General features: G+C 39.3%; 1 protein-coding gene across 3 annotated transcripts in view; it reads left to right on the top strand.

Moving 5' to 3' along the window:
• PTPRZ1 (protein tyrosine phosphatase receptor type Z1) overlaps nucleotides 1-25616 on the top strand; it is a 231067-nt gene that overhangs the window by 160221 nt on the left and 45230 nt on the right. For 2 of the 3 annotated variants that reach the window (XM_019492006.2, XM_014601009.3), the window contains exons 9-13: nucleotides 1838-2022; nucleotides 2800-2926; nucleotides 10322-10365; nucleotides 13335-16911; nucleotides 21722-21866. In XM_019492006.2, the coding sequence (XP_019347551.1) occupies nucleotides 1838-2022; nucleotides 2800-2926; nucleotides 10322-10365; nucleotides 13335-16911; nucleotides 21722-21866 (4078 nt within the window). The remainder of the gene's footprint in view (nucleotides 1-1837; nucleotides 2023-2799; nucleotides 2927-10321; nucleotides 10366-13334; nucleotides 16912-21721; nucleotides 21867-25616) is intronic. The other variant, XM_019492008.2, reaches the window with a different exon arrangement.

The following is a 25616-nucleotide window of genomic DNA, read 5'->3' as shown; positions in this document are numbered from 1 at the left end:
CCACTCCTGGCAGGGTACAGTTTTAGGTCATGCTCAGGACCAGGAGCCTCCAAGCCAGCCCCTACAGCTCCTGCCCTTACCTCCAGGGTGATACATAAAGCCTTGTAGCCAGGCGATGTTGCTGCCTGACCCTCCAGCAGTGGACTGTTCTGTTTATGTAGGTGGCCAGAGATCTAAAATGGCCACTGCAATCAAGTACCTGCTGAGTCCTTAAAGTGGCAGGCACCAACAGTGCCATGCCACAGACACCAAGCTGGGAGGAGTAGTAGATATCCTGGAGGGTAGGGCTAGGATTCAGAGGGCATGTCTATACATGTGCTTTGATGCGCATTAGTCAATTTTAATGCACATTAAAGCATCACTAAACCATGATATTTAGTTAATAAGCATTGAAATAGACTAATGTGCATTAAGGGTAACTTAAAAACCATTCTCTTTAGATAATGCATATTAAGACAGACTAATGCGCATTTTCCTAGTACCCCAGGGCACCCATACACATGATGGACCTCTGCTCCAACGTGTTCTTATTGGCACATGTTGGAACAGACTCAGTTAATGCAAGTCTCCTGGAGCGTGCTAATTGGTGTACTCCAGCAGCCTCTGTGTCACGTATATTAAGCATCCCCACATTTCAAAATGGTGGTGGAGGCACTTAAAACTAAAGCTCATTTTATACGCTTTAGTTAAAGCACCCCCACCACCATTTTGAAGTGCGGGACACTGAATGCATGTGACACTGCAGGCGATTTAATTAGAGCGGTTCTCAGAGCTGCTGCAATTAAGGCCATCCCACCCCCCTCACCACCACCACCCCGGAGCACGTGTATAGTCACCCTCACAATTGAGATACTAGATTTAATGTGCATTAACTAAAGTGTGTTAATGTAGAAGCACCCAGAGTGACCTAGACAAATTGGAGGATTGGGCCAAAAGAAATCTCATGAGGTTCAACAAGGATACATGGAAAGTTCTACACTTAGGACAGAAGAATCCCATTCACTGCTCAGGTTTGGGGCCAACTGGCTAAGCAGCAGCTCTGCAGAAAAGGATCTGGGGTTACAGTGAACAATAAGCTGAATATGGGTCAACAGTGTGCCCTTGTTGCCAAGAAGACTGACCTGTATTAGTAGGAGTGTTGCCAGCAGATTGAGGAAAGTAATTATTCCCCTCTACTTGGCACTGGTGAGGCCACATCTGGAATATTGTGTCCAGTTTTGAGGCCCCAACTACAGAAAGGATATGGACAAACTGGAGAGAGTCTAGCAGAGGGCAACAAAATGGTTTGGGGACTGGGGCACATGATTTGTCAGGGAACTGGGCTTATTTAATCTAGGAAAGACTGAGGTGGAATTTGATAGCAACCTTTAAATAGCTAAAAGGTGTTTTCAAAGAAGATGGAGCCTAGACTGTTCTCAGTGATGGCAGATGACAGAACAAGGAGCAGTGGTCTCAAGTTGCAGCAAGGGGATTTTAGTTTAGCTATTAGGAAAAACTTTCATACTCAGAAAGTAGTGAAGAACTGGAGTGGATTACCTAGAGAGGTGGTGAACTCTCCATCTTTGGAGGTTTTTAAAGCCTAACTTGACAAAGCCCTGGCTGGGATGATCTAGTTGCGGATTGTCCTGCTTTGAGCAGGGGGTTGGACTAGATGACCTCCTGAGGTCCCTTCCAACCCTAATTTTCTATGATTCTGCAATTCTAAGACTTGTACTGACTTCTGTGGGATGTGAATTAACCCTTCAGTACTTGGAATTAGTGATGTTATTTATTAAAATGATGCTATTGCTATTGCTGCTGTTGTTGCTGTTGTTATCGCTATTGTTATTATTTTAAGTTTGCAGCTCAGAACCAGAAAATGTCCAAGCTGATCCAAAGAACTATACTAGCCTGCTTGTTACCTGGGATCGACCTCGAGTTGTGTATGACACTATGATTGACAGATTTGCTGTCTTTTATCAGCAATTAGATGGAGAAGACCAGACTAAGCATGAGTTTCTGACAGATGGATATCAAGACTTGGTAACTAACCTCTTCAAGTTTCATACACAGTGGAGGTAGTGAAGCATTCACAAAGAATTATGCTGGGTGATTAAATGATGTCACGGAGCTTATTCAATGAAAATTAATTTGTTTGGGTGCTGCTCAGAGAAGCTCCACTTCTCTCTTTGGTTATGGAGCCTCAGAGACAAATTAAAAAAAACAAACCTGTATGGGAGAGAGCTGTCATCACTGAGGTAGTATGGCTTCCTTAAACTTCTGTTCTTTTTCTCTGTCATACCAACTAAAGAGTGCTGTGCTGTCTGGCTCCGGTCTTACTAATCATGTGGTTCTTTCTCCATACAGTGAAGAGCCTACCCCATTGATCAGTAATGTATAGAATAATATACATAGGCAAATAATAAAGATTCAGAATGTGAACAATGATACCAGAGAGACTACTATGAATATTGATTTATTTGTAATTTGATGGTGCTTTACCAATATAAAAAATCACTCCCTTTGAAGAGCCATACACTGAACAAAAAATAGCAGTCTAAAACTAGTATTCAGCAAGGAAAAATGTGCTCTGTCCAGTTGTTCAGTATTCTCCATTAGGACATTTAACACGATCTAGTTTTAAAGGGTTTTTTTGCCTGTTTTTCTCACCAAAATGTAAGTGTCACATATTAGAATATACTGGAACTGTTTCTCATTGATTCATGGAAGAAAACAACAATTTTAGGAAAAGATGTTCTAACTTTTTTTTAATGTGCTGGAAATTCCCATTTATATGCTTAACCATTACTTTTCTTTTAGGGAGCTATTCTAAATAATCTGCTGCCCAATACAAGTTACGTTCTTCAGATAGTTGCTATTTGCTCTAATGGTCTATTTGGAAAATACAGTGACCAAGTCATTGTTGATACACCTCCAGATGGTCCAGGTAAGTGTTCTCTTGAACCTAATTCTTTTTCTGATAAAATGTATTAGGAGAAATAGTTTGCCTGCAAACCAGTTGAAATGCTTAACTACCCAAATGCTATTAAATTAAATTTCAAAATCATTTGTGTTAACCATAAATGTAGTTAATGAGACTTTTTGTCACTCATTTTCTATCACTGAGTATGTAATTCTCCATTCATTTTAAACTTTAAATAACACCATCTGTGCAGTTAATTTTTATTGTTCTTTTTTAGTTCTAAAAAAATTTTGAAGCAGTTGCACATTATTTCAGATCATATTTGAAATTATTTCACTTTGAAACTTTTTATCTATGGTTTCAGCATACTTCTGCTTCCAAATGTCAATATACTTAATAAAAATGTAAAGCAAAAAATTAAAAAGATAATATGATTTTAAAATATGTATCTGAATTGATTTTGAAATTTTTTTACATATGAGCACTTGGAGTTTGATTTCAAAACACAGGGTGGTGGAATTCCCTTGCTTCTTAATGTTGAATCATGATGATCAAAAATGCTAACAATTCTCTTGTTGATTTCAAAGCCAGATTTAACTCTTCTGCTTGTAAGTTAGTCATTGGTAATTTTCTACCACAACAGAGAACCTTTACTTTTGTGGCCATCAGCTTGGGCCTTTCATGTGGACTGATCATAAGTAAAGCTATAATTTTGTCATGGGAGCTATGGAAACAACAACGAATATGAAATAAAATCCATGACTCTCCTGATGCAATTCCAAGGAAGTAGTGTTCCCACTATAGGACTTCATTCAGTTTAATTGTTGTAGGCACAGAGCAAGTATGATCTGTAACTTTCCTATGAATATTAATTTTCTTCTTGGAAAGCTGCTGAAAAATGTACTAAAAGTTACCCAGACACAATCGTAGCCTTAATCATAGGAACAGGCCATCATGGTGTTCAAGTATACCTTAGCTCTGCTTATCATCATATTCATTCTTTTTGTAAAAGTATGGACTATGTAAAGCTGAATCTGTGTAATTCCAAGGAAGTCAGTGAAGTTAGCACAATATGCCTAGGACCCCTATATAAGCTCTTTCAGTTTCTGTTTATTATGTGGATTGTGTGAAAGTAATTGTATCTAAGCATAAGATAACACATTGTTATATGGGGTGTTTAGAGGTTAAAACACACAAGCTTTAAAGACACAGCTTCAAACCCAGAAGACTACTATGGCAGCTACCATTGGCTGCTGTAATGCAAACCAGAGACTGAGGGTTTGAGACCAGGTTCAGCCTCAAAACAGCCTCACCAGCATCTTTTTGGGCTTGTCTACATGAGATGCTACTACACAATCATTACTGTGTATTTATTTAGTATTTGTATTACCAAGTACTAAATAAATGCACAGTAACTGGAGTTACTGCACAGTAGTGCTGGCAAATGTCTTTTAAGTGACACTACTGCACAATAGCCTAATAATTCTGTGCAGTAGCATATTAACACTGTCCATGACGTGATGCACTGCTTTGTGATATTATTCAGCTACTGTGCAGTCAGCATCTTGTGTAGACATGCCCTCTCTGTATAGACCATGGGCCTGGTTGGGCAGGGCATGCATGTGGCATGCTCAAACCATTGTGGCTGGAATGCACCACAGCTGCTGCAGTGCGTACAGACCTTAAGAGACTAGTCAAGATTTTACCCTATAGTTGTTTACTGTTTGTTTTTTAATATTGTTTAGAACTAAAGAATCTTGAAGTGCTCTGTCTATACAAATAAAAATATATTGGATAAATTTTCAAAACCAGCTAAAAGATATAACCACACAACTATTTTTTAAATTAATGAGAATTGTGTAGCTAACTGCCCTACCCATCTTTAAGGAAATTTCAATTATTTGCTCTTGGAAGTGGCTCCTGAATGATAATCTAAATACATTTATTAACTCTTTAAGATAATATTTTTTATAATTATGAAAGCTTTGAAGTACCTTCTGCTATACTTTATTGGTGCGTATATGCTTCAGCTGACACAGGAAGTGAACCTAAACACACACCTTCTCACTTTTCTATATAAGCATGTCAACTGGAGTTTATCATAAAAAAATGTAAGATATAGTACTAAAACTTTTGTTCCTTATACAGCATCTCATACTGACAGCAGTTCTTTGTAACTTCTTTATAACTGATATTAAGTATATATTAAATGCTTCCCCAAGGGGAAGGGTGGCTTATAATGCTGTTTCTGTTGATAATGTGGAAAATAGAAGTGGTTCATTTAAAGGTTTTAAAGCATGTTTACGTGTATTCTTACAATATCATTTATTGTGTATTGTGGCCTGCAACTGAGGATAATTTATTGGGTGAAAAATATCCTAAAATTATAGAATAGGTTGGTTTAAGAACATACTTAGAAGTTTAAATGGTAAAAAATATTTTAGACCCAGATCTTATTTTCACCTAAGTCAACTAAGACTGGATGGCTGCTTACCTCAGATTTATGTCAAGGCTTAAGAAAGCAATCCTATTCTGCATCTATGATGCCTAGTAGGGCTGTGTGAAGCTTCGGGTGCTGATTCGATGTGGAGAAGATTTGGCCTGATTCAACGGCCGAATCTCCAAATCCAAATCAAATCAGGAGACCAATTAAATGGTCCAAATCAATTCAAAGCTCTCCAAATCAATCCAGAAAAGATTCAGAAAGCTTCAGCGATTCGGGCAGTCCCCACTGGCTCCGACAGGGAGCTGGACCCGGACTCTATGCTGGTAAGTAAGGGGTGGTGGAGGGGAGGTTGGAGAAGGGGGAAGGGGACCTTGGGGTTGACCCTTGCCAGGCCCCATCCTCTACCTGCTCCCCCAGCCCCTGTGAGTGCCCCCTGACCCCCGCCTGCTGTCCCAGCCCTGCCCAGCCCAGCTCCCATTTGTTTAAAAAAAAGCCACTACTCACTGGCTGCTGCCAGGTTGGGGGGGAGGGGCAGGGGGCAATCTCCACTGCCCCATGCTGCATGGGAGGCTCTGTCACCAGCCCCATGACCCCCGCCCATTCTCCCAGCCCCCCCCATGGCTGCCCCGCCCACCTGCAGCTCCTGACTCTCTAAAAAAAAAAAAAAAAAAAAACCCCAGCTCACCGAATGCTGCAACAGCCTTGGAGCTTCTGGGAGCTCATGGCAGAGCCCCCACCATGCAGCACGAGGCAGTGGGGGGCAGCGGTGATTGCCTTCCTGCCTGGCAGGAGCCGGTGAGTTTGGGGCTTTTATTTTTTAAGAGCCAGGAGCTGGGGCTGGGCGGGGCAGCCATAGCGGAGGCTGGGAGAGTGGGGTTTGGGGGGATTATGGCAGAGCCCCCCATATGGCGGGGGCCAGTAGGGATTGCCCCCCTGCCTAGCAGCAGCCAGTGAGTGGGGGCTTATTTTTTAAGAACTGAGAGCTGGGACTGGGAGAGTAGGCGGGAGATGGGGGCTTGTGACAGAGCCCTGCCACACAGCATGGGGCAGCAGGGATCACCCCCCTGCCTGGCAGCAGCTGGTGAGTGCCAGGCTTTTTTTTCTTCAAAGAGCCGGGAGCTGGGGCTGTGTGGGGCAGTCATTGAAAGGGCTGAGAGAGCTGGTGGGGGATGGGGCCAATTCAGAGATTCAGTGACAGGCAAATCTCTGAATCAGATTTGCCCGAATTGATTTGGGTCAGTGATTCGGATCACCAAATCGAATCACTGTCCCCCGAATCGGCTGAATCCAAATCTGAAGCAAATACTAGCTGCTTTGCACAGGCCTAATGCCTAGGTCTTCTGTCCTCTGGATGGACAAAGGTATGGGCAGTTTTAAGCATTTGGATAGTGTTGGGATCCAGTGCAATCTAAATCAATGAGAGTAGATATGCCCTGTTGGGATCTAGCTGACAGAGAAGATATCTTACCAGTACATCTAACTGAAAAAAATCAGCATTGACTTCAATGTAAAATCGTGGTCATGTCTGCCTTTTGCCTAATAGCCTTATGGTTAAGATATTTGCCAACTGAGGAGGAGACTTCGTTTTCAGGTTCATCTTACTCGGAGGTATTGAACTACATTTCCTACTTCCCAGGAGAGTGCCCTAATAACCATGTTCTGTTTCCATTTTCCACCCTTCCTCTTGAAACTGGGCCATGGTTGGGAAAATAATACAAGAGCCTTTGGGGCCAGAAAAAAAACACTCAAGAGGTAGTTGTCCCTGTAGGTCAGTTGCATAGGTACTGCTCCAGAAGGGAGGCATCCATTGAATCCAATTACTTCTTAAGGAAAATGCATAAGCAAATCTGGCAGTAGGGACTGAAACCAAGTCCCTACTCTAACCCACCCGTGTGCCATAATCACTAGGCTCACTCACTGGATTGTTTATGTATTTAGGTTAGATTGTCATTTGCTAAAAACAAAAACAGAAATAACCCTGGCTGCAGAAGGCAGAACCTAGGACATCCCCTTTAAAAAGGAATGCCCTCTTCACTGGGCTAGAGTCACACTTCCTCTTATCTCTACTCCATTTGGCCTTGCATCCTTTATACTTAGTGAGCCAGCTTTGACCATAGGATACTCTCACTCATGCTTGATTCATTGGTGGCTAGGCAATTGGATCAGCAGAGTTCAGTGTCATATTGGATTGCTTCTGGTCACACACACTCATCCAAGTCTAGTCACTTAAGATGTAGGTGCAGAAGGAATTAAGAAACCTTTTGTAAAATTTTAGCTGCTGCTCAGGGAAAAATAAGGTCAGGTTGATAATTTAGATGCTGTAAGCTGCATTTGTGCCTCTTTCATATCTTAGAAGTGTAAGAGAATCTTAGTTATAAAAAGTTTTCTTTAGTCTTTGTACTATTATTTCTGCATCTGTTATATGAAAGTATTTCTAAAAACTTTCTAATCAGTGTATTTATTCTTATCACTTTAAAATGTAAGTTATTGAATAACCAATTTGTAGTTATAGAAAAAATAGATATTTCATTAAACTATGTAAGAGACTTTCCCGTGTTTGAGAAAATTAGCATATTACTCATACAATACAACCACATTACAACAAACAGTTGTACAATCGGGATAAAAGTTTATTAAAAGGTGTTCACTGTAATAGGGTTGTCAATTTGTTGCATCATAATGATGAAAAAATGGTTTCTACTGTTGGGTTTGGCAAAAGGGGTTTTAGTAAGCAGGTTTTATTGTACGCTATTGAACTTAGAGGTAAGATTAGCAAAACCAGCATAAAGAAGTATTTAAAGTGGTTCTGGCAAGTAGATTTGTTTTGTTGTTATCTAAACAAAAACACAGGTTTTCAGTGCCCAGAGATTTAGTGAATCTTTTTAATTATATGTATTGTAGAGAATTCCCATTTAAAACACAAGGAAGAAATTGTAGTTTTACTTTGGTGAAACCAGAGCACCCATACACCTCTTGCAGTTTTCATCATAGTGAAAAAAACATACAGATACTATTAAAATGTAACTGTAAAATCACAATATTTGTTTTTTCATCCAGATATTCAAAAGATAATGTAGTTACTCTAGAAACATACATAGACCTGAAATCAGAAAGAAAACATTAGTTTTATGTGTTCAAATCAAAATTAATTCCGGTAGCAAAATAATCTTATGTATTTTTCATAAAAGTAATTACATTTTACAGTATTAAGAATTTTCATATTGCTATTTCAAATGTAAGTGTAAACCATTGAGAAGCCAGGGAACATCATCATCTTTTCCTTCTAGCCTTCTAAAAGACACAGGTAAGATAACTTTTCTACGTTTTGTTAATATAATCTATCAAGTATTTAATTAAATTGTTGCTAATTATAAAATGATTTCATGCAGAATTATTCATTCAATTTTTACATTATACAATCTAGCAATATGCCTGTTTTAGCCTGTTAATGTAATGAACAAAAGGTATATTACACAATCATATATTGTGGGATACCAACCTTAATATCATTCAGGAAAATTACTAAATACAATCTGAAAATAATGCAAATTAACTCTTAGATCCGAGGCTGAATTTACAGAGCTAGCAGTTGCGGGGAGGGGAAATCTGTACACTTGTATACTCAAGAAGCTTAATATGGAAATCAGTGCAAAACAACAAATAGGATACTATGTTTAGAATATTTTTTCAGACTAGAACTTCTTAATTCAGTCAGACCTAGCCACTGGCATGTATTGTTACTTAACCTGTGAAATAATTGTAATAGGATGTTGAGACAAAAGTCGCAGCGAGATTCAATAAGGCATTGAATATAAGAAGTATTTCCTGATATTTGGAAGATACCTAATGATTTTTCCAAATGATTGGAAGGTTTCTTGTGCATTGCTCTGAAAAATCTAATGACCACTGTCAGGAAAGGTCAAAAAGCAAAAGAGGAAGTGAAAAATATAGAGTAACTATAGTCCAATGGGGTGTGAGAGTATCACATTCAAATGGTTGCATCAACATTTATTTAATAACTTCTACACAGCAGAGCAGCTTCAACAGGATGAGAGAGAGTCATCCTAGAACACACTAGCCTAGTAAAGTATTCTCCTAGGATATGAAAGACCTGGGTTCAAGTCCTTGTTCCAAATGAGGCAGAGGAAGGGTTTGAAGATGACACTTCCAGCTCCCAGTTGAATATTCTTAACTACCAAGCTATTAGCTGTAAAGTGATTCCAAATCTAGTATCCAGTCCTGAGCACAAGAGATACATGAGCTGGCAGTCTTACTTTTCCCCCATAAGTGCATCAAGATGAGTTACCTTCTCCACAGTGATGTGGGTTATGCTGTATACTACCTTACACATATGACCTTGCAACACAGATGCATTTTGTTTATCCTTTTTTCATTTGCATATATTGTGCCAAGAAAAGATGGCATGGAATTGTTTGGTGCCATCTGATGTAGTACTAATACCTGGCTGTCTATAGCCTTTCCTTCAGCAGGTATATTCATGTTGGCCTACCAACTATAGAGTAATATATGTATAATTTCAATGGCACTAGAGAACCAAAGCACTTCTCAGCTGGTAGTGTGTGTCCTTTTCCCCTCGTCTGTCTGCTAGCCCCAGGTACATCATTTAATTCTCAGTCTCTTGCCAACATGCAGCCAAGATGTGCTGTAGCATCCATCCTGGGCCAGTCAGAAAATGCTGAAACTAAATGCATGCTTTCTGATTGCTGCTCCCTTTTTTGTTACTCTTTTTTGCAGCTTAGTAGCTTCTCAGAATAGCATTCCCTAAATTCCTAGACCTAAGACTAATGGGCTTATTGGAATTTAGCTCCATTAGAAATTTCTATGGAGTATGAAGTTTTGGTCTATTGTAATTAGAAAATTTATACCTTTTGAAAATGAAATTATTCCTTTCAAAATCAATAAATCTGTGCATTAAAATGTTGTATAATTTAATACATTTGTTTTTTTTGTAGATATTGACCTCTTCCCTGACTTAAAGGAAACAGAAGAATATGAGGTATCGTGTAGTATAATTATTTCATTCATTCATTCATTCATTAGTTTTTAAAGAAGCAGGAGACTTGACAAACAGTATTTTGCATTGGAACACTTATCTAACTTTAGCCCAACTACATAGTTGGTCCAATAAAAGAAATCACCCAAAACAGTTCTTGCCTCTCATGTAATTTCTGGACCATCATGGCTACAACATTAGTTTTTAGAAGCTTGTTTTGAAAATATTACAGAGCACACTTCATATCAATGTGATAATTACAGATCCACATGATAAAATGAATTTATTATATATTTTAACCTACTCACATATACTCTGTCCACTATCTCAGATGCTTCCGGAATGATGGAATCATTCTAGGACCCTGTGGAGCTTCAAAAAATTACACTTAAAAATATCCCTCTGAACTGAAGTGCTTCTTCCTTCCCTCTAAATATGGAATTGCCCTGTTCTCCAATACAGATTCTTTAGGTCTGTGTTAGAGAAAACTCCCCTTTCAGACAGTCATAGGTCCATATATGCAAAGTGTCCAATGCCCAGTTCTCTGTAAAACTATAAATGGAAAGTTTGTCTACTTCATCTAGTAACCCCAACCAAGTCATTCATCTTTCCAACCTAGCCAACCAATTCATCTACTTACCTATATTCATTTAACTAGGAATTCCTGTTTATCTAGGAATTTATACTATATCCAAGAACATTTTATTTTAATGTTAATTTCAGCTGAAAATTAACCTGAGTTAGGACTGAATAAAAAATGCAGGCATCAACCTTGAGAGCATTGACTTTCAGAACTCAATGTAAAGTCCTACTGTATATCTTTTTCAGAAGTGGCTTCAACTGTTCAGTAAATAATTGCTTGGAAACCTATAACAGAACTTTTGGCTAGTGAGATCGCTAATGTTGACTATGAAACTGTTTGAACTGTCTCAGGGTCATGCTGACCTTTAGGGCGCGTCCATATGAGCACACATGTGCCTCTTGTCCTGTCTCAAACCCCTTTGAGATGGGTCAAAAGGTGCATTTGGGAATGAAAAAATGTTCCTTGTGCTGCAAATTTGCAGCGCGGGGACAAAATTAGACCTTCCAGGGGTTAAAAAAAACACTCCGGAGAACAGCAGAGCAAGGCGCCTGACACTAGCATGGAACTCAGTCCTCCAGAAGAGATGCTCTGGTTTTGGCCAGAGTATCTCTTTGGTGCTCTTGCTGCCCCCAGCACTGTCCAAGGTGAGTTAGGGAATGGGGGTGGGGGGGTGTTATGGGGGTGGGGGGGCTTGAGGGGGCAGGGGGATGTCTGGGGCATGTTGGGAGTGGCGGGGGGGGGATGTCCCCGGGGATGCGGGGGGCGAGTGGCCCAAGCAACCACAGTGAAGCTGGCAGCGCACTAAGGGACCTGGCCCAGACTGGTGTAGCTCATTAGTCCGGCTTTGCACCAGAGTGGGTCGCACGGCTTTGGGAGGCACGCGCAGTAGCCGTGCCTCCCAGAGCCATGTGACCCACGCCGGTGCAAAGCCGGACTAGCAAGCCTCATGGGGCTGGGCTGGGTCCTGCCACGCGCCACCTCCCTGCAGGCACAGCAGGGCAGAGGTGGGACCTGGCGCGGCATGTGGGAACCGCACACCGAGCCCAGCCAGGTCCTGCTGGCCCTGGGGTTGCTCATGCTGCCTGAGCCCAGCTGGGTCCTGCCGCCATGGGACCGGCTCATCCTGGAAGCACAAGCAGCCTCAGGGCCAGGAGGACCCGGCTGGGCTTGGCACATGGTCCCTGAGAGCTGGGAGCTGGCAGCAGCAGGCTCAGAGCACCCCACTCCCACTGCTGCTGCAGAAGGTAAGTTATGAGCCCTGTGCAGAGAGGGCTGTGGCCCTGCAGGGTACCCGGGACCCTGGGGGGGGGCTATGGCCCTGCAGGGTACCTGGGACCCTGTGCAGGGGGGGGCTGTTGCCCTGCAAGGGGGTCCATTCCATGTGCTGTGGGGGGGCTGTATCCTGTGTGGGCCAGGGGACCAAGCTCTCCTGAGCCGCCCCATACCTACCCACACATCAACCCACATCCCTCCACACACACACACACACACACACACACACACACACACACACACACACACACACCCGTTCCCACCCCCTTTCTGCAAACATCACATCCCCCCATCACAGACCCATCATATGCAAAGAAAATCAAAAGCACACATCAACACACATAGGTATTTAGAATTTATTATCATGATGATAGAGACACTGGTAGACTTCTAAATTGCTTTACCATTGTAAATATATGAATAAAGCATTGCCCAACTAATAAATCCCTCTCTATCTCTCCCTATAGATATATAGATAGATAGATATAAAGATATAGATATCTATATATCTATCTATATCCAGATATAGATAGATATATAGATGTGTGTGTGTGTATGTGTAGAGTGGTCTTTTGTTTTAATTGTGGAAGAACAGGGATTTTGGGGTATTTTTTTTTAATAGATTTGGGATGCTGCTGCAGCAGTCTAGCTGGCACAAGGGGTCCCCAGATATCAGTTGGCTGGGACCCAAAAGCTCCTGAGAGTGAGTAGCCCTGAGCTGCTTGCCAGGGCAGCTTTTTGTACTGAAGGAGCCAGGACAGGGAAGCTTTTTATACTGCTGGGGCCAGCACAGGTGCTGGCCCTGGGCTCTAGCTCCCCCTGGCTTCAGATCCAGGAGGAGCCAGGCAGGGTTATTTTGCCCCAAGTGGCACAATTTGCTCCACAACAAAGCTCATGTCCGAGCACATGTGCTGAGGCAAAAAGTCCCAGCTCAAATTTGCATTGCTTCTATTTGAGCGGCTGCAAGTGCTCTTGGCCATTTCAAATACTATCTGCAATTTCTTCTGTTTTAATTTGTGGAAACAGTATTATTACACTATTTGTTCTGAGTTTTCTTGTTTATCTATATAAATGTTCTTTGTGGATTTTGACTACATTGAAATTTTTCCACCCATAGGAAGAAGATGATGAGAAGGAAGCAGAAATGGATGAAGAAATCACAGTGATTCCTAGTACTGATAGTGCTATAAACCAAATAAGGAAGAAAGAATTCCAGGTGACTACATCTAGCTACAGTCAAGAGAAAATGGGGACAAAATCCAATGAAGCAAAAACAAACAGATACTTAAAACAGAAAGAATCACATGGAAAGGATATTTTCAAAGCATTTTTTTATCCCACTTCCCAGCCTGTTACTGAAACATCAGATGAAGAGAAAGACACTTCTTTGGAAACTCAGACTGTTACCAGAATGCCTCCTCAAGTGAATGACCCCACCAAAGGTATTGAGGAAGAGTATGTATATATTTCTTCTGGCACTGAACCAACAACGTCTGCTGCTGGTAACAGTGAGGGAGATTTTTTATCACCAGTTTTCAAGCCTGATCAAGATGCAGATGATTCTTGGAGCTCCATTCTTACCACTACTTCTATGCAGTTTGTTACTGAAGATACAACCCAGGAAGACATCCTGCCCTCAGGAAGCCCAGATATAAGCATGCATGATTTTCATTCACAAGGCTATAATCAGAGTGTTTCAGAAGTTGTAGCACCCTCAGATGCTGAAGAATCTGCAGATAATACACCTTCTGTTGATGGAAAGTTGTGGTTTCATAATGCTACAGATTTGACAGATAGATCTGTTGTTCCATTGGATAGAAAGCAGTTATTTCAAACTAGTTATACCAATGCTTATATTGAGGGATTAAAGCCAGCTACAGTACCCTATTCCAGTGGTCCAGTCATGTCACAAGATACTTCAGATGCGGATATAGAATTGCCACATTATCCTACTTTTGCTCTCTCCCCTACTGAGTTATCACTTCATTCTGTCTCTTCAAGCTCTGGAGAATATGGTTCTGCTTCTGCTGCCAGTGAGGTACTCTCTCAGACAACTCAACCTGTGTATAATGGTGAGATACCTCTTCAACCTTCCTACAGTAGTGAAGTGTTTCCTCTAGTCACCCCTTTATTGTTTGACACTCAGATGCTCAACACTGCCCCTGCTACACCAGGTAGTGATGTGACCTTGCATGCTACACCTGTATTTCCCAGTGTTGATGTGTCATTTGAACCCACCCTGTCTTCCTATGATGATGTACCTTTGCTTACATTTTCCTCTGCTTCCTTCAGTAGTAGAATGTTTCACCACCTGTATACAGTTTCTCAAATGTTTCCACAAGGTACTCCAGCTGTTGCAAGTGATAAGTTGTCCCTGCATGCTTCTTTGACATTGGCAGAGAGTGATACATTAATACAGCCAAGCCTTTCTCAATTTTCTGATGTGGTGTCACATCAGACCACTCATGCTGCTTCAGAGACATTGATATCTGGCCATAATAGAACTCACGTATTTTCTCAAGTTGAACCATCCAGCAGTGATTTAAAAATGCATGCAGTGTCTACAATGTCTGAACTTGCTTATGCTTTGTCTAGTAATATGGGCTACCTTCAAACCTTTACTGTTTCTTATGACTCTCCAGAATTGGTGCATGATTCTGTTGGCGTATTTCATCAAGGTCCCTTATTTAGCAGCTATAACAATGTACTGGTGCATAAGCCTTCTTCTGTAATATCACAAGCTGATACTTTGCTACAGCCTACACGCTCTCTGTCTAGTGATACGGATTGGTCTGAAGCATACTCTGGTAGTGAATCCCTTTTGCCTGATACAGATGCTTTGGCCATACTTAAAGTTTCTTCATCTGATTCTATAGGTGAATTTACATATGCAACACCTGTGTTTAGTGATATTAATAAGACACTTCATAAAAGTGACATAAGTTATGGAGATGAAAAAGAACTGCAGTTTACCTCCTCTTTCAGTGAAATGGCTTCCCATGCTGAAAGTAAAATGATGCATGAACTTCCTATATCAGTTTTTAACAAAGATATAATTAATCAGAATACATCTTTGCAAGAAATCCCACTTCCTGTTTCTAGCACAAAGGGAATCCTTCCAGTCTCTCTTGCTTTTCCCACTACTAAGAGTTTTGATCATGATATTAGTAAATTTTCAGAAAATCACTCTTCTGTTCAGCCTTTGCATGTTGCACCTACAGCCTTTGATGACACTTTGCTTAAACCTATGCTTAGTGCAATCTCAGATCAAGCTCTCTCTGCCCCTGCTTCTAGCAAAACGTTGTCTCCTTCAACTCAACGGTACCTTTTTGAGACCTCAGCTGCAATAAATAATGAAGCATTTCTACAAAACTCCTTCCAGTCTTCTGGTGATGGCTCTCTGCTTAAAACAGCTGCAACTGTGCCTAGTGATCCAATATTGGTTGAAAGCTCCCAGGTTTTTAAAATTAATTCTACATTTGACCAAATATTGCATCCGATGGCACCAGATTCTGCTACAAATAAAACCATGTTGCATTCTACATCTGCACCGTCAATAATTGATAATTTGTCCCACCCTTCTAGTAAGCCCACAGCATCACTTCAAGGTTTAACTGTTTCTTATGTGAGTGAGGAACATGTTTCATCCAATTTATTTAACAGTGAAGATATTCAGCTGGTTCCTCCTTTATTGCATAGTAGTGGTGTTTCATTCCAGTCAACCAGTTTAGAAAACACAAATGCCATTCCCCCACAAGTAGCAAATGCTGCACTGGTTACTACTCCTTTCCTAACAGTTGACTCATTACCAAGTATAGCCACTTCTGTAAACAGCCACATTTCTTCAAGTGTTTCTCAAAGAAGTGAGGCTACCAGTTTTTCAAGTGCTACTGTTGTTAATGGTTCTGTTCATGTACCTGCAGTTGTTTCTGATTCTCGTGTGTCTGTTCATCACACCCTTCCTTTACCCAATGCGTATTTTTCTGTTACATCTGTTTCTCCCAGCAGTGAGAGCCATTTAACCCCAACCAAGTTGCAGGTTCCCTCTAAAACATCCTCAGGGCTGCCCCCCAGTGCCAATTCTGATATTAATGTGTGGTCTTCTGTAGTAGATGATGATTATGATGAATATGATTATGCCTTACCTGTAAGTAATTGTATCACATGCACTTCCCATAAAGAAATTCAGGAAAAGGTAGTAGATGAACAGAAAACACAGGTAAACAATATAAAGGAGCAGAATAACCACATTATAAATTCACATTCTGAGAAATATGAAGAAGAAAAGAAAATTACACCTGCTGCATCAGACAGTCAGATAAATCATGCCATGGACAAGCATAATTATACATCAATACTGACATTGACAGCAAGTGAGATACCTAAGAAGCACAACGATCCAACAGTATTGGAAAATCATATCCAGACTGTTAGTATCCCATTACAAAACACATCCGAATCTAAATCTTGGGCTGTTTTTACAAGTGATGAAGAGAGTGGTTCTGGTCAAGGTACTTCAGATAGCCTTAATGATAATGAGACTTCGACAGATTTCAGTTTTCCTGACCTTAATGAGAGAGACTCTGAAGGGGCAGTTGAAGCAGGTAACTCAGAACTAACTCCTGGATCATCACAGTCATCAGCACCATCTGTAACTAGTGATCACTCACCAGTATTCAACGTTTCTGAGGCAGGTTAGTTATGGATCAGTGTAATGCATAATGTGTGCACCTGTGACAATTTTTTCTGCCACAGAGAATGAAAAATTATTTTAGTATAAAATATGAGAACAGGAGGAATGTTTCAGTGACAGGAGAATGTAATAGGGCAATGGGCCTGATTAAGGAAACACTGTGGAACAGGGGATAAATGTTGAAATGATTATCCTATCAATGCAGCTTCTAATGGCTCAAAATGAAAACTGAAATACCCTGAAGTATTCAGATCCAAATTCTGCCTTTGGATATGTGTGTATTGTCAGTGGCACACAACTCTGAAGACAGAATTTGTCTTTATAAAGTTTTAAGAAGGACTTGGACCCTCTATCCTTTTCTAGGAAAGCTCATTATAACACTTTTATTCTGGTAATATATTTTTTCTTTATGTTTTATTTTGTATTAGTCAAGATGAAAAAGATGTTTCAGTCTGATTCGTCTTAACTTGTAAAAAAAATCATTTTCTTAATTATTTCTTCACCCATTTTCAAATTCAAGAAAGCTACCAAGGTTTCATGCTAAAACTACTCATTTCTAAAATCACTAATGGGCAGTTCCTGCTATGTTTGCTCATGTCTAGTATTATCTGGCTTTGTGCTTAGCCTAAGTAAAAACAACAGGAGTATTTGTAGTGCAAAGATGAGTAAGGGTAACAGAATTGGACCCTACATATATATCTTGATCGTTTACTATGAGATACATTTATTGTCAAAGGCTTAAATCAATCAAACAAAAAACTTTCTTTGCTTATTGCCATTTGTGTTGAAAATGTAAGGGTAAAATTAGAACCAACAATAGTTGTACATCATTTAAAAATTCAAATTTCTTCTGATAATGTAGCGAATATTTTATGTTGAACATCTGTTGTTGTGTGTTTGCTGTATCTGTAGAGGGCAGTATCATCCAACTAAATATGCTGTTTCCTACTTCAGTCAAGAAATGGCATCCATAAAGAATGTAGAAATCTTAGGTCTAATCCTGTAAATAACCAGCTGAATAACTTTGCAAGTAACTTTATGCACAGAAGTAGTCTAGTGGAACAAGTAAAGTTAGTCATGTATTTAAAAGTTGCAGTCCTGAGGTCATGCTATTCACAAGCCATATTTTTATAGTATGCCATGGTGACAGACTGACGATCTGCATAATTCAGTTCAAAATAGCACTGAGAATTTATCAATCTCATTGAAGTTAGCAGCAGATTTACACACACAAGCAATGCAGAATTTAATCAATTATTCTGATATTGCCTAAAGCAAATTAGATCAAACAAATATATACATTTGTTTCCTTAATGTCTAGCAAAAAAAAATTAAGCAAACGTCATCCCAAATGTTACATGAAGGTTGTCATAAATTATTTGTAGACTATTATAGTTAAACCTAAATTATTTTATTGTTCAGTTAACAATGAATAGCTTTGATTTTTGATGGATATGTCTTTACCATGCATTACTTTCTTTTTCAACAAGTCAGAGCACTTCTCATGAGGCCTCCTACTGAACAAATATATATGATGATTATACATACTTGCATAGGTACATCTCCAGTTCAATTTATAACAGAGAAGTATTTATTGAAAGTTAACTAAACTTTTTACTATTGAGATTTTGTATAAATTAAAAAAAAAGGCTGACTGGAATTTTGGCCACACTTTATAGCTATATGGCCATTTTCATGGCTATTCTGAAACAAGACATACTTGGAGTTTCTGTATAGCAGCTGCATGGTCATTAAACCCTTTTACCCTTTTAACTGCTCCAGGAAAGGCAATTTTTCACTAACAACCCAATTAGGATAAAAGTATCAGCTTCTGTTGTGGCTGCCTATTAGCCAGTACATAGAGAATGAATAGGCTGCCTGGCCTGGAGAACAAGTCCCAGGATGACAGTTCCAAAAAGGAGCTGAAGTGGTTAGTCAAGGAGTTCAGAAGTTTCCTGTGGTGACAAGAACACTCTTGCATGGATATCAGGGGAAGAAGGAGGTGCAGGCTGGTGTATTAAAATACCACTCATTCAAAGGTAACATGTTTTCTTTTGTCAGTGTCTGCTGTGATCTTTCACTTACTTGGTCATAGCTCTGCAAAAGTCCTGTAAATATAATGCAGGGAAGAGGATGGAGATCTCCTAAGCAGTGGTGCCCTACTCAAGAGGTGTAACAGCACATCTTGGGCAGCATGAACACATTGGGGCAGCAGTAATTTTCAGCTGCTGTCCTACTGGCCCAATTTGGCAGCTGCAGGATTTTTTTCTGACCCCCTCACTGCCCCTCCCCCCAGTCCTCCTGCCCTAGGTATGTTGCTGCTTCTACTCATCAGCAGAGCTTTAAAATTTGTCAGTCCAGCACAGAGCTGGCTAAAATATGACATTTACTCCCAGTTAAAATTTGGATCCTAGCTAAAACATTTATAAACGATAATGATCAAATAATATGAGAGTTAATTTTCATAAGCTATTGTTTCATAAATAATCTATTTAAACTAGTGTTTGAGCAGCCAGTGTTTAATTACGATGACATTTATTTTATCTCATCTCACTTACAAAGTCCCAAAACTTATTTTACTCAGCCTCTTGTGGAGGAAAGAAAATGAACGAGCCAAAAATTGCCAGAAACCAAAGAGCAAGAAACCTAAGCTACCTTAATGAGCGCTGTGGAATATAGAAGATTCTCTTTTAATGATGCATTGAGGAAGCATCTCTAAATCATAACCTGACCCATGGATACATTTCTGTTTCTGTGGTGGTGGATTCAAATATGAAATTCATTTCTATTTTAGCTGTGCATAATTTTATGTATCATATATATATACAATAAAATATGATTGTACATAATATATGTATGTATATATCATATAAAATGTGTATTGTACATAATACTGTACATAATATATAGTTATATATAATTTTATATGTACATTATACATATAACATGTTTATACATAATATATGCAAGTATATATTATGTTACATATAATTGTATATATTGTGTGGGTGTGTGCTTATATATTATATATTTTTCTATATTGTATAAATGATATATGTATTTATACGATATATGTAATATTTAGTATATAATTTAAAGGATCCAAAACTGTCAATTGATATAGGGAGAAGTACACACCTAGACTATATATGCTTCTGCTCTTTTAGTGTTTATTATAGGATTTGGCATTTGGAGACATGAATAAAATGACAAAAGACTACCTCAAGCCAGGAGGAAGGCATTCTTCTTGCCCCCCACCCCTTGCAAGTAATTCTAATGTAAAACACTAAGCATGGTACTGTTTACAAGTGTAAGACCATGTTCTACCCTGTGAATATCTCCAAGCTTGTATGAGTGTAGACAGTGCAAAGGATCATATTCTCATCTCATATGCATATGTATGTATATTGAAATCAACAAATGTGTATGTGTAACCTTTAGCTTATTCACCAGAAATTTAAGGTCCACTTTTCAGAAATAGCCTCCAATGCTGTGAGTATAATTTGTACCTGCAATTAGTTGTGACCACAAATTATATTATTTGCTGTTTGCCTTTCTGGATTATGGGAGCAGTCAGTTCATTAGATGTTCACATGTTATAAATTAGGAACAAAACTGTACCTGCAAAATTGGAAGCTAGGTAGAGGTCTTTCTCTACATCATGCCCTAGGTCCCAAGAATACTGAAACTGATTGTAGGCTGCTGATTGTCTTGTCATAAAACCATTTCAATCACATAGATAATGCTGACAACTGCAGAGGATCAATTAGATCAATTTGTAGTGCCTTTGCAGATTTAATTTGGTACTTGTATTGAGGATCTTCTCTAATGGGAGTTTTATCCGAGCAGAAATGTAAAATTAGTCCCTTAAGCCCCAGTCCTGAATCTGATTGCAAGCAGGAACACTTCACTTCTCATATAGAGTTTCACTGATTTAGGGCTCTGTATCAATGCAGGGATCTGTCCATGCAGTTCTTATTGAAAGAATAGGGCTCTGTTCCCAACAACTGCTCATTAAAATCCACAATCAAGTTCATCCACTTCAAGTTTAAAGATTGAGCAGCATCCAAGTTGCAGTGTTAGGCCTCTAACATTTTATTTTAGTGGAATTTTAAGACTGTTTTCACAAATTCTGGACATGTGCATTTAGTCATCCAGTAGTCATCCACACAGCCATATGAGCTCTATAGAATGTATCTGTTTTTCTAATCATTTGATTCTCCTCAAAAAAACAAAAAACAAACATGAGGTGAAATTTTGGTCCCAATGATGTTGATGGGAATTTTGTCATTGACTTCAATGGAAGTAGAATTTCTTCTGTGTGTTAAGGCCAAAATTACAAACCAAGCAAAATATTAAAATATTAGTTTCAGATGCAAGAGTGCAGTCATGTAGTTCTATACTGTGCTAAAGAAATTGACCTTTGATTCTTATTGATCAAAGGAACAATGGTTTTCATTACATAGATTAAATTGTAAGATTACATATCACTTCATGTATTTCAGTATCATATATTTAGATCCTGCCCTTATAGACATTTAAGAATGAAAAGCTTTCATAGTTAAATTTTATGTTAACAAAAAGTTGCATTTCTTTAAAAAGTAGTTCTACACTGCTGGGATGCTCTAATACTTTGCTTTACTTTCTGTCTGCTTATTTCCTTTAAACTGGTTTGCAAAAATGTATATTTTGTGCAGTACACTAAAAATTAGGTAAGTGACATTACCTAGGGCTCTTATAAACACATTCAGTTACACCATGCCTTTTGTCAAAGTTTAAACATGGATTATTTCAATTTTCTCTGACTACAGAGGCAAGTAATAGTAGCCATGAGTCTCGTATTGGTCTAGCTGAGAGTCTGGAATCAGAGAAGAAGACAGTTATACCACTTGTGGTCGTATCAGCCCTGACTTTTATCTGTCTAGTGATTCTTGTGGGTATTCTCATATATTGGAGGTAAGTAATTAATTTTTGTAGTTCTACAAAGCCCAGATTTTATCCTGATTAGAACAATGTGAGTGGCATTACTGAGCAGATTTGCAAGAGATAAAAATGGAGCCTGATACTAGCAGCTGCTATAGTTATCATCGTCACCTTCATAATTTATTTGCATTGCAGGAGCACCTAGATGCTTCAGCCCGCAGTCCTAAGCACTGTACAAGTATGTTACAAAAAGACAGTCTTTGCCTTAAAGTCTTTGCTTTAGCTATAATTATGTTTTGTTTCATATGGAAATATCTCATTTCTGTATGAATAGATGTTAATAAACAATTATTTGTGTGATTAGTTATATTTGGAAATAAAATGCAGCAAGGAATAAAATAAACACCACAGTTCCTTTCCACATATACCATAACTGTAAAAGTAAAGAATGGATCATTTACAAACCAAAGACTAGAACCTGAAATCCTTGACATCAGTGGGAATTTTGTAAAGGACAGCAGGAATAGACAGTAAGTCTCACTATACTATATTTAAACTAATGGTCTTTCTAGAAATGTGAACTATGATTCTTGCATGTATTTTTGCATGTTTTAAAATCTGGTTTTGGACCCCTTCTGTAACTGAAGTGATGTACAAAACAGTTCCCAGCCCAAGACTCCTCTTCCCCTCAACTTGCTACCAGAAACTAAATTGCACCAACAATACAACAGATGACAACAGACAAGATTTCTCCTCTGGTTTCTCTCTCTCTGTTTCTGTCTTGACTGTCTCTCTTTCATGTACATGAACAAAGAACCAAGCATAGAGGTGACACTCTGTGCTGACCTCTTCGTTTCTATATAAGATAGAAAACTAACAGATACGCCATAAACATTGAATCTGTATTGCATATACTGTCTAGCTGAATTCAATAGAAAAGGAGGATTATGCCTATGGAGTTATAGCTGGCTCTAGTGGAAATGAGTTATAGCATGGCTCCAGTGGAGCCACACAAGATCTAATGGGGCTAAAACCAGTTTCTGCATCAGAATTGTCTTGGCCTCTCATGAATCCTTCAAGATCCATACAGACCATTGATAATCTTTTCGGTTCAAAGATGCTACCTTAGAACTGCAAGAGCTCAACCAAACAGGTGGGAAAGAATTCCATTGCAGAAATTTCATCCCCTAGAATCTCCTGTGGTTACCAGTGATCTGGTCCCACATCCACGGATCTGGCACTGTGATAAGTTGCAGCCAATAGTAGGAAGACATTAGGCACATTCCAAACAAAGAGGAAGACACAAGAGTAGAACTGGTCAAAAAACAAAAACAAAAAACCTACAAGCAGGTGTTCAAAATTTCCACAAACATTTTAATCAGAAATTCAGGGTTTTTTTAAAAGGGCCACCCCCCCCCGCCCCCCAACTAAGCTGATCAGAAATCCTTGTACAGTGTTAATATTTTTCACAAAATTCATGCATTCCTGGAGGTAAGGAAGTACTAAATTCCTGTTTTACAGATGGAGAACTGGGAAGGAAATTGAGGGCTAAATCTGAATAGTTTTCTCATAGTTACCTCCAGTGAGATGTCTTCCCTTGAGAGAGCAATCCAAATCAAATTAGGCGCTTAGGGTCCCTATGGAGATCATGGATCGAATTGGGTACCTCTACTGGGAAACCAGCATGCTTACATGCTGAGCAGGGTGGTGCCTACAGTTAGCTAGTAAAAGTAATAGGCTTTAAGGTGAGACTGAATTTCCACCTTCCTTGGAACTTAGGTCTGCAGATTAAGCACTTCCATTATCTTGTGATCCAGAGCACTCAGAAGGAGAGGTATGTAATGTATACTATAGCAGTGGCATTCAGTTCAGTTCCAAGCACGGCATGCAAAGCCATTCTAAACATGCTTGATATTGGTGGTGCTGGTGCCAGGGCCCACCTTTTAAATAATAGCTTAGTGGCTAGAGCTTTTACTTAAGAAATGGGAAATTTAGGTTATTGGCCATTCTCAGCATGAGGGAACTCAAACTCACATGTCCCAGTTCCCATGAGAATACCATAATCCCCAGGCTCCAGGATAATCTGGCAGAAGTTATCTCCATCCCTCCTGCTGAAACCTGGACACTAGACAGCCAAATGTACAAGTTTTATGAGGCCAGAAAGACAATAAGAGGGGTAAAAAAGTTAGTAGCCTAGATAGAAGGATGTACTCCTGGGTCCTTGTCCATTTTGGGGGGCATGTTTTTGGATTTGACATTAGTTATAGTTGGTTAAGTAATACAACTAACACTGTGGGCAGAACTTGAACCCAGGACTCCCCCTCCTAGGGCAGTGCCCTCACTCTTAGGTCAATCAAGCCTCTTCTTGTTTGCCTTCCTTCTGGCCTCATGACTCTTGCATTCTTGATTGTCCAGTAACCCAGCTTCAACAGGGAGAGGTGTAAAATGCCCCCATCTAGCCTAAATCAAAATGTAGCGGGAACAGGACTCCTGAGAAATGGGAAAATGTCATTGACTCTGGAACCCAAGTTTCCTACATCCTAAGTGAAATTGCTAACCACTGGGCTATGGTGCAAAAGGTGGGTACCTCCACTACCGCAAGTCATGTTTGAGGTAGCCAATGACTCTGTAGTTTGTACTGAAGTCGGTGCCACTGGTGTTTGTCAGAAGTTAGGTATGTCCTGCTCTGGGAACTTAAACAGATACTAAATTCTTTCTGGCAGCAATATGGATTGCAAAGTGTGTAGGATGGAATAGTAGTCTAAGTGGTGGATTCAAATTGCTTCTGACCAAAGGAATTTTCACTCAAGAATTACGGCCTTTTATGGTTCTAGGTACCTAAGAAGTATTGTGGCCACCAAAACAGGGTTGATCGCGATTCCTTTTGTGACTTAGGTGTATAAATCCTAAATTCCATTTAAACACTTATGAGAATGATTTGGATGTGTCCTTAAGTGTCAGGAAGTCTGTTGTAAAGGAGAAAATTGAACCTTTTCTCAGGTTACCACTCTAACCACTGGAAGTTTTTGTCAATATTAGCACACTGTTTGAATTTAAAAAAGAAGATTCATTTTCCTTATAAAGAAAGTACTTATCCTTCAGAAGAGTTAGATCATTATGAATGTTACCATAGCACTTTCTGGTTAATCTCTTCCATTTTGCTGACAAGCTTCTCTGAAGTTTCACATTGTCCAACATTCCAAAAGGTTTTAACTTCAGTGTTAAATGGTATCTAAAATCTTTTGTATTTACAAAGACAACAGTGACATATACTTTAAGATCTGGATTGCATGGTGTAGTTTTAGTAATCCTACACATGTTATAAGCTTGTCCTTGTCAAATAACATTGTGCTCATTTGGTAATCTTTCTCTGAGAATGACCAGTTCCATAACTTAGATCTTTCAAAATAAAACAAAGATCCCATTAGTGATAATATTTTCTAGATTTTGAATTTAATCTTTTCTGTATTTCTCATGTACTACAGAATAAAATATGGGGCTCCTTTTTGTTAATCTTCAAGAGAAAATGTCATTGACATTATGATAAAGCCAGTAGTATATTTTCTCAGCTTCTTGGAGGAATGAAATCTAAATATTATTTACTGTAGGCCTCTGTAGCCTGATTTTTCAAAGATGCTGGCTGTGACTATCTACAGTTCTTTTGGAAAAATTTTTCTTGTAATTTCACTTTCTTTGTACTTGTAAAATATTCTATAGGAAAAAAAACTTTAGAAACTGTCGTGACCTGAGCTTCTCTCTTGTTCTGTTTTAATTGGTTTTAAG

The sequence above is a fragment of the Alligator mississippiensis genome, chromosome 4 (genome assembly GCF_030867095.1).
Source record: "Alligator mississippiensis isolate rAllMis1 chromosome 4, rAllMis1, whole genome shotgun sequence".
NCBI lineage: Eukaryota > Metazoa > Chordata > Crocodylia > Alligatoridae > Alligator > Alligator mississippiensis.
This window is presented reverse-complemented; position numbering and strand designations above follow the sequence as displayed.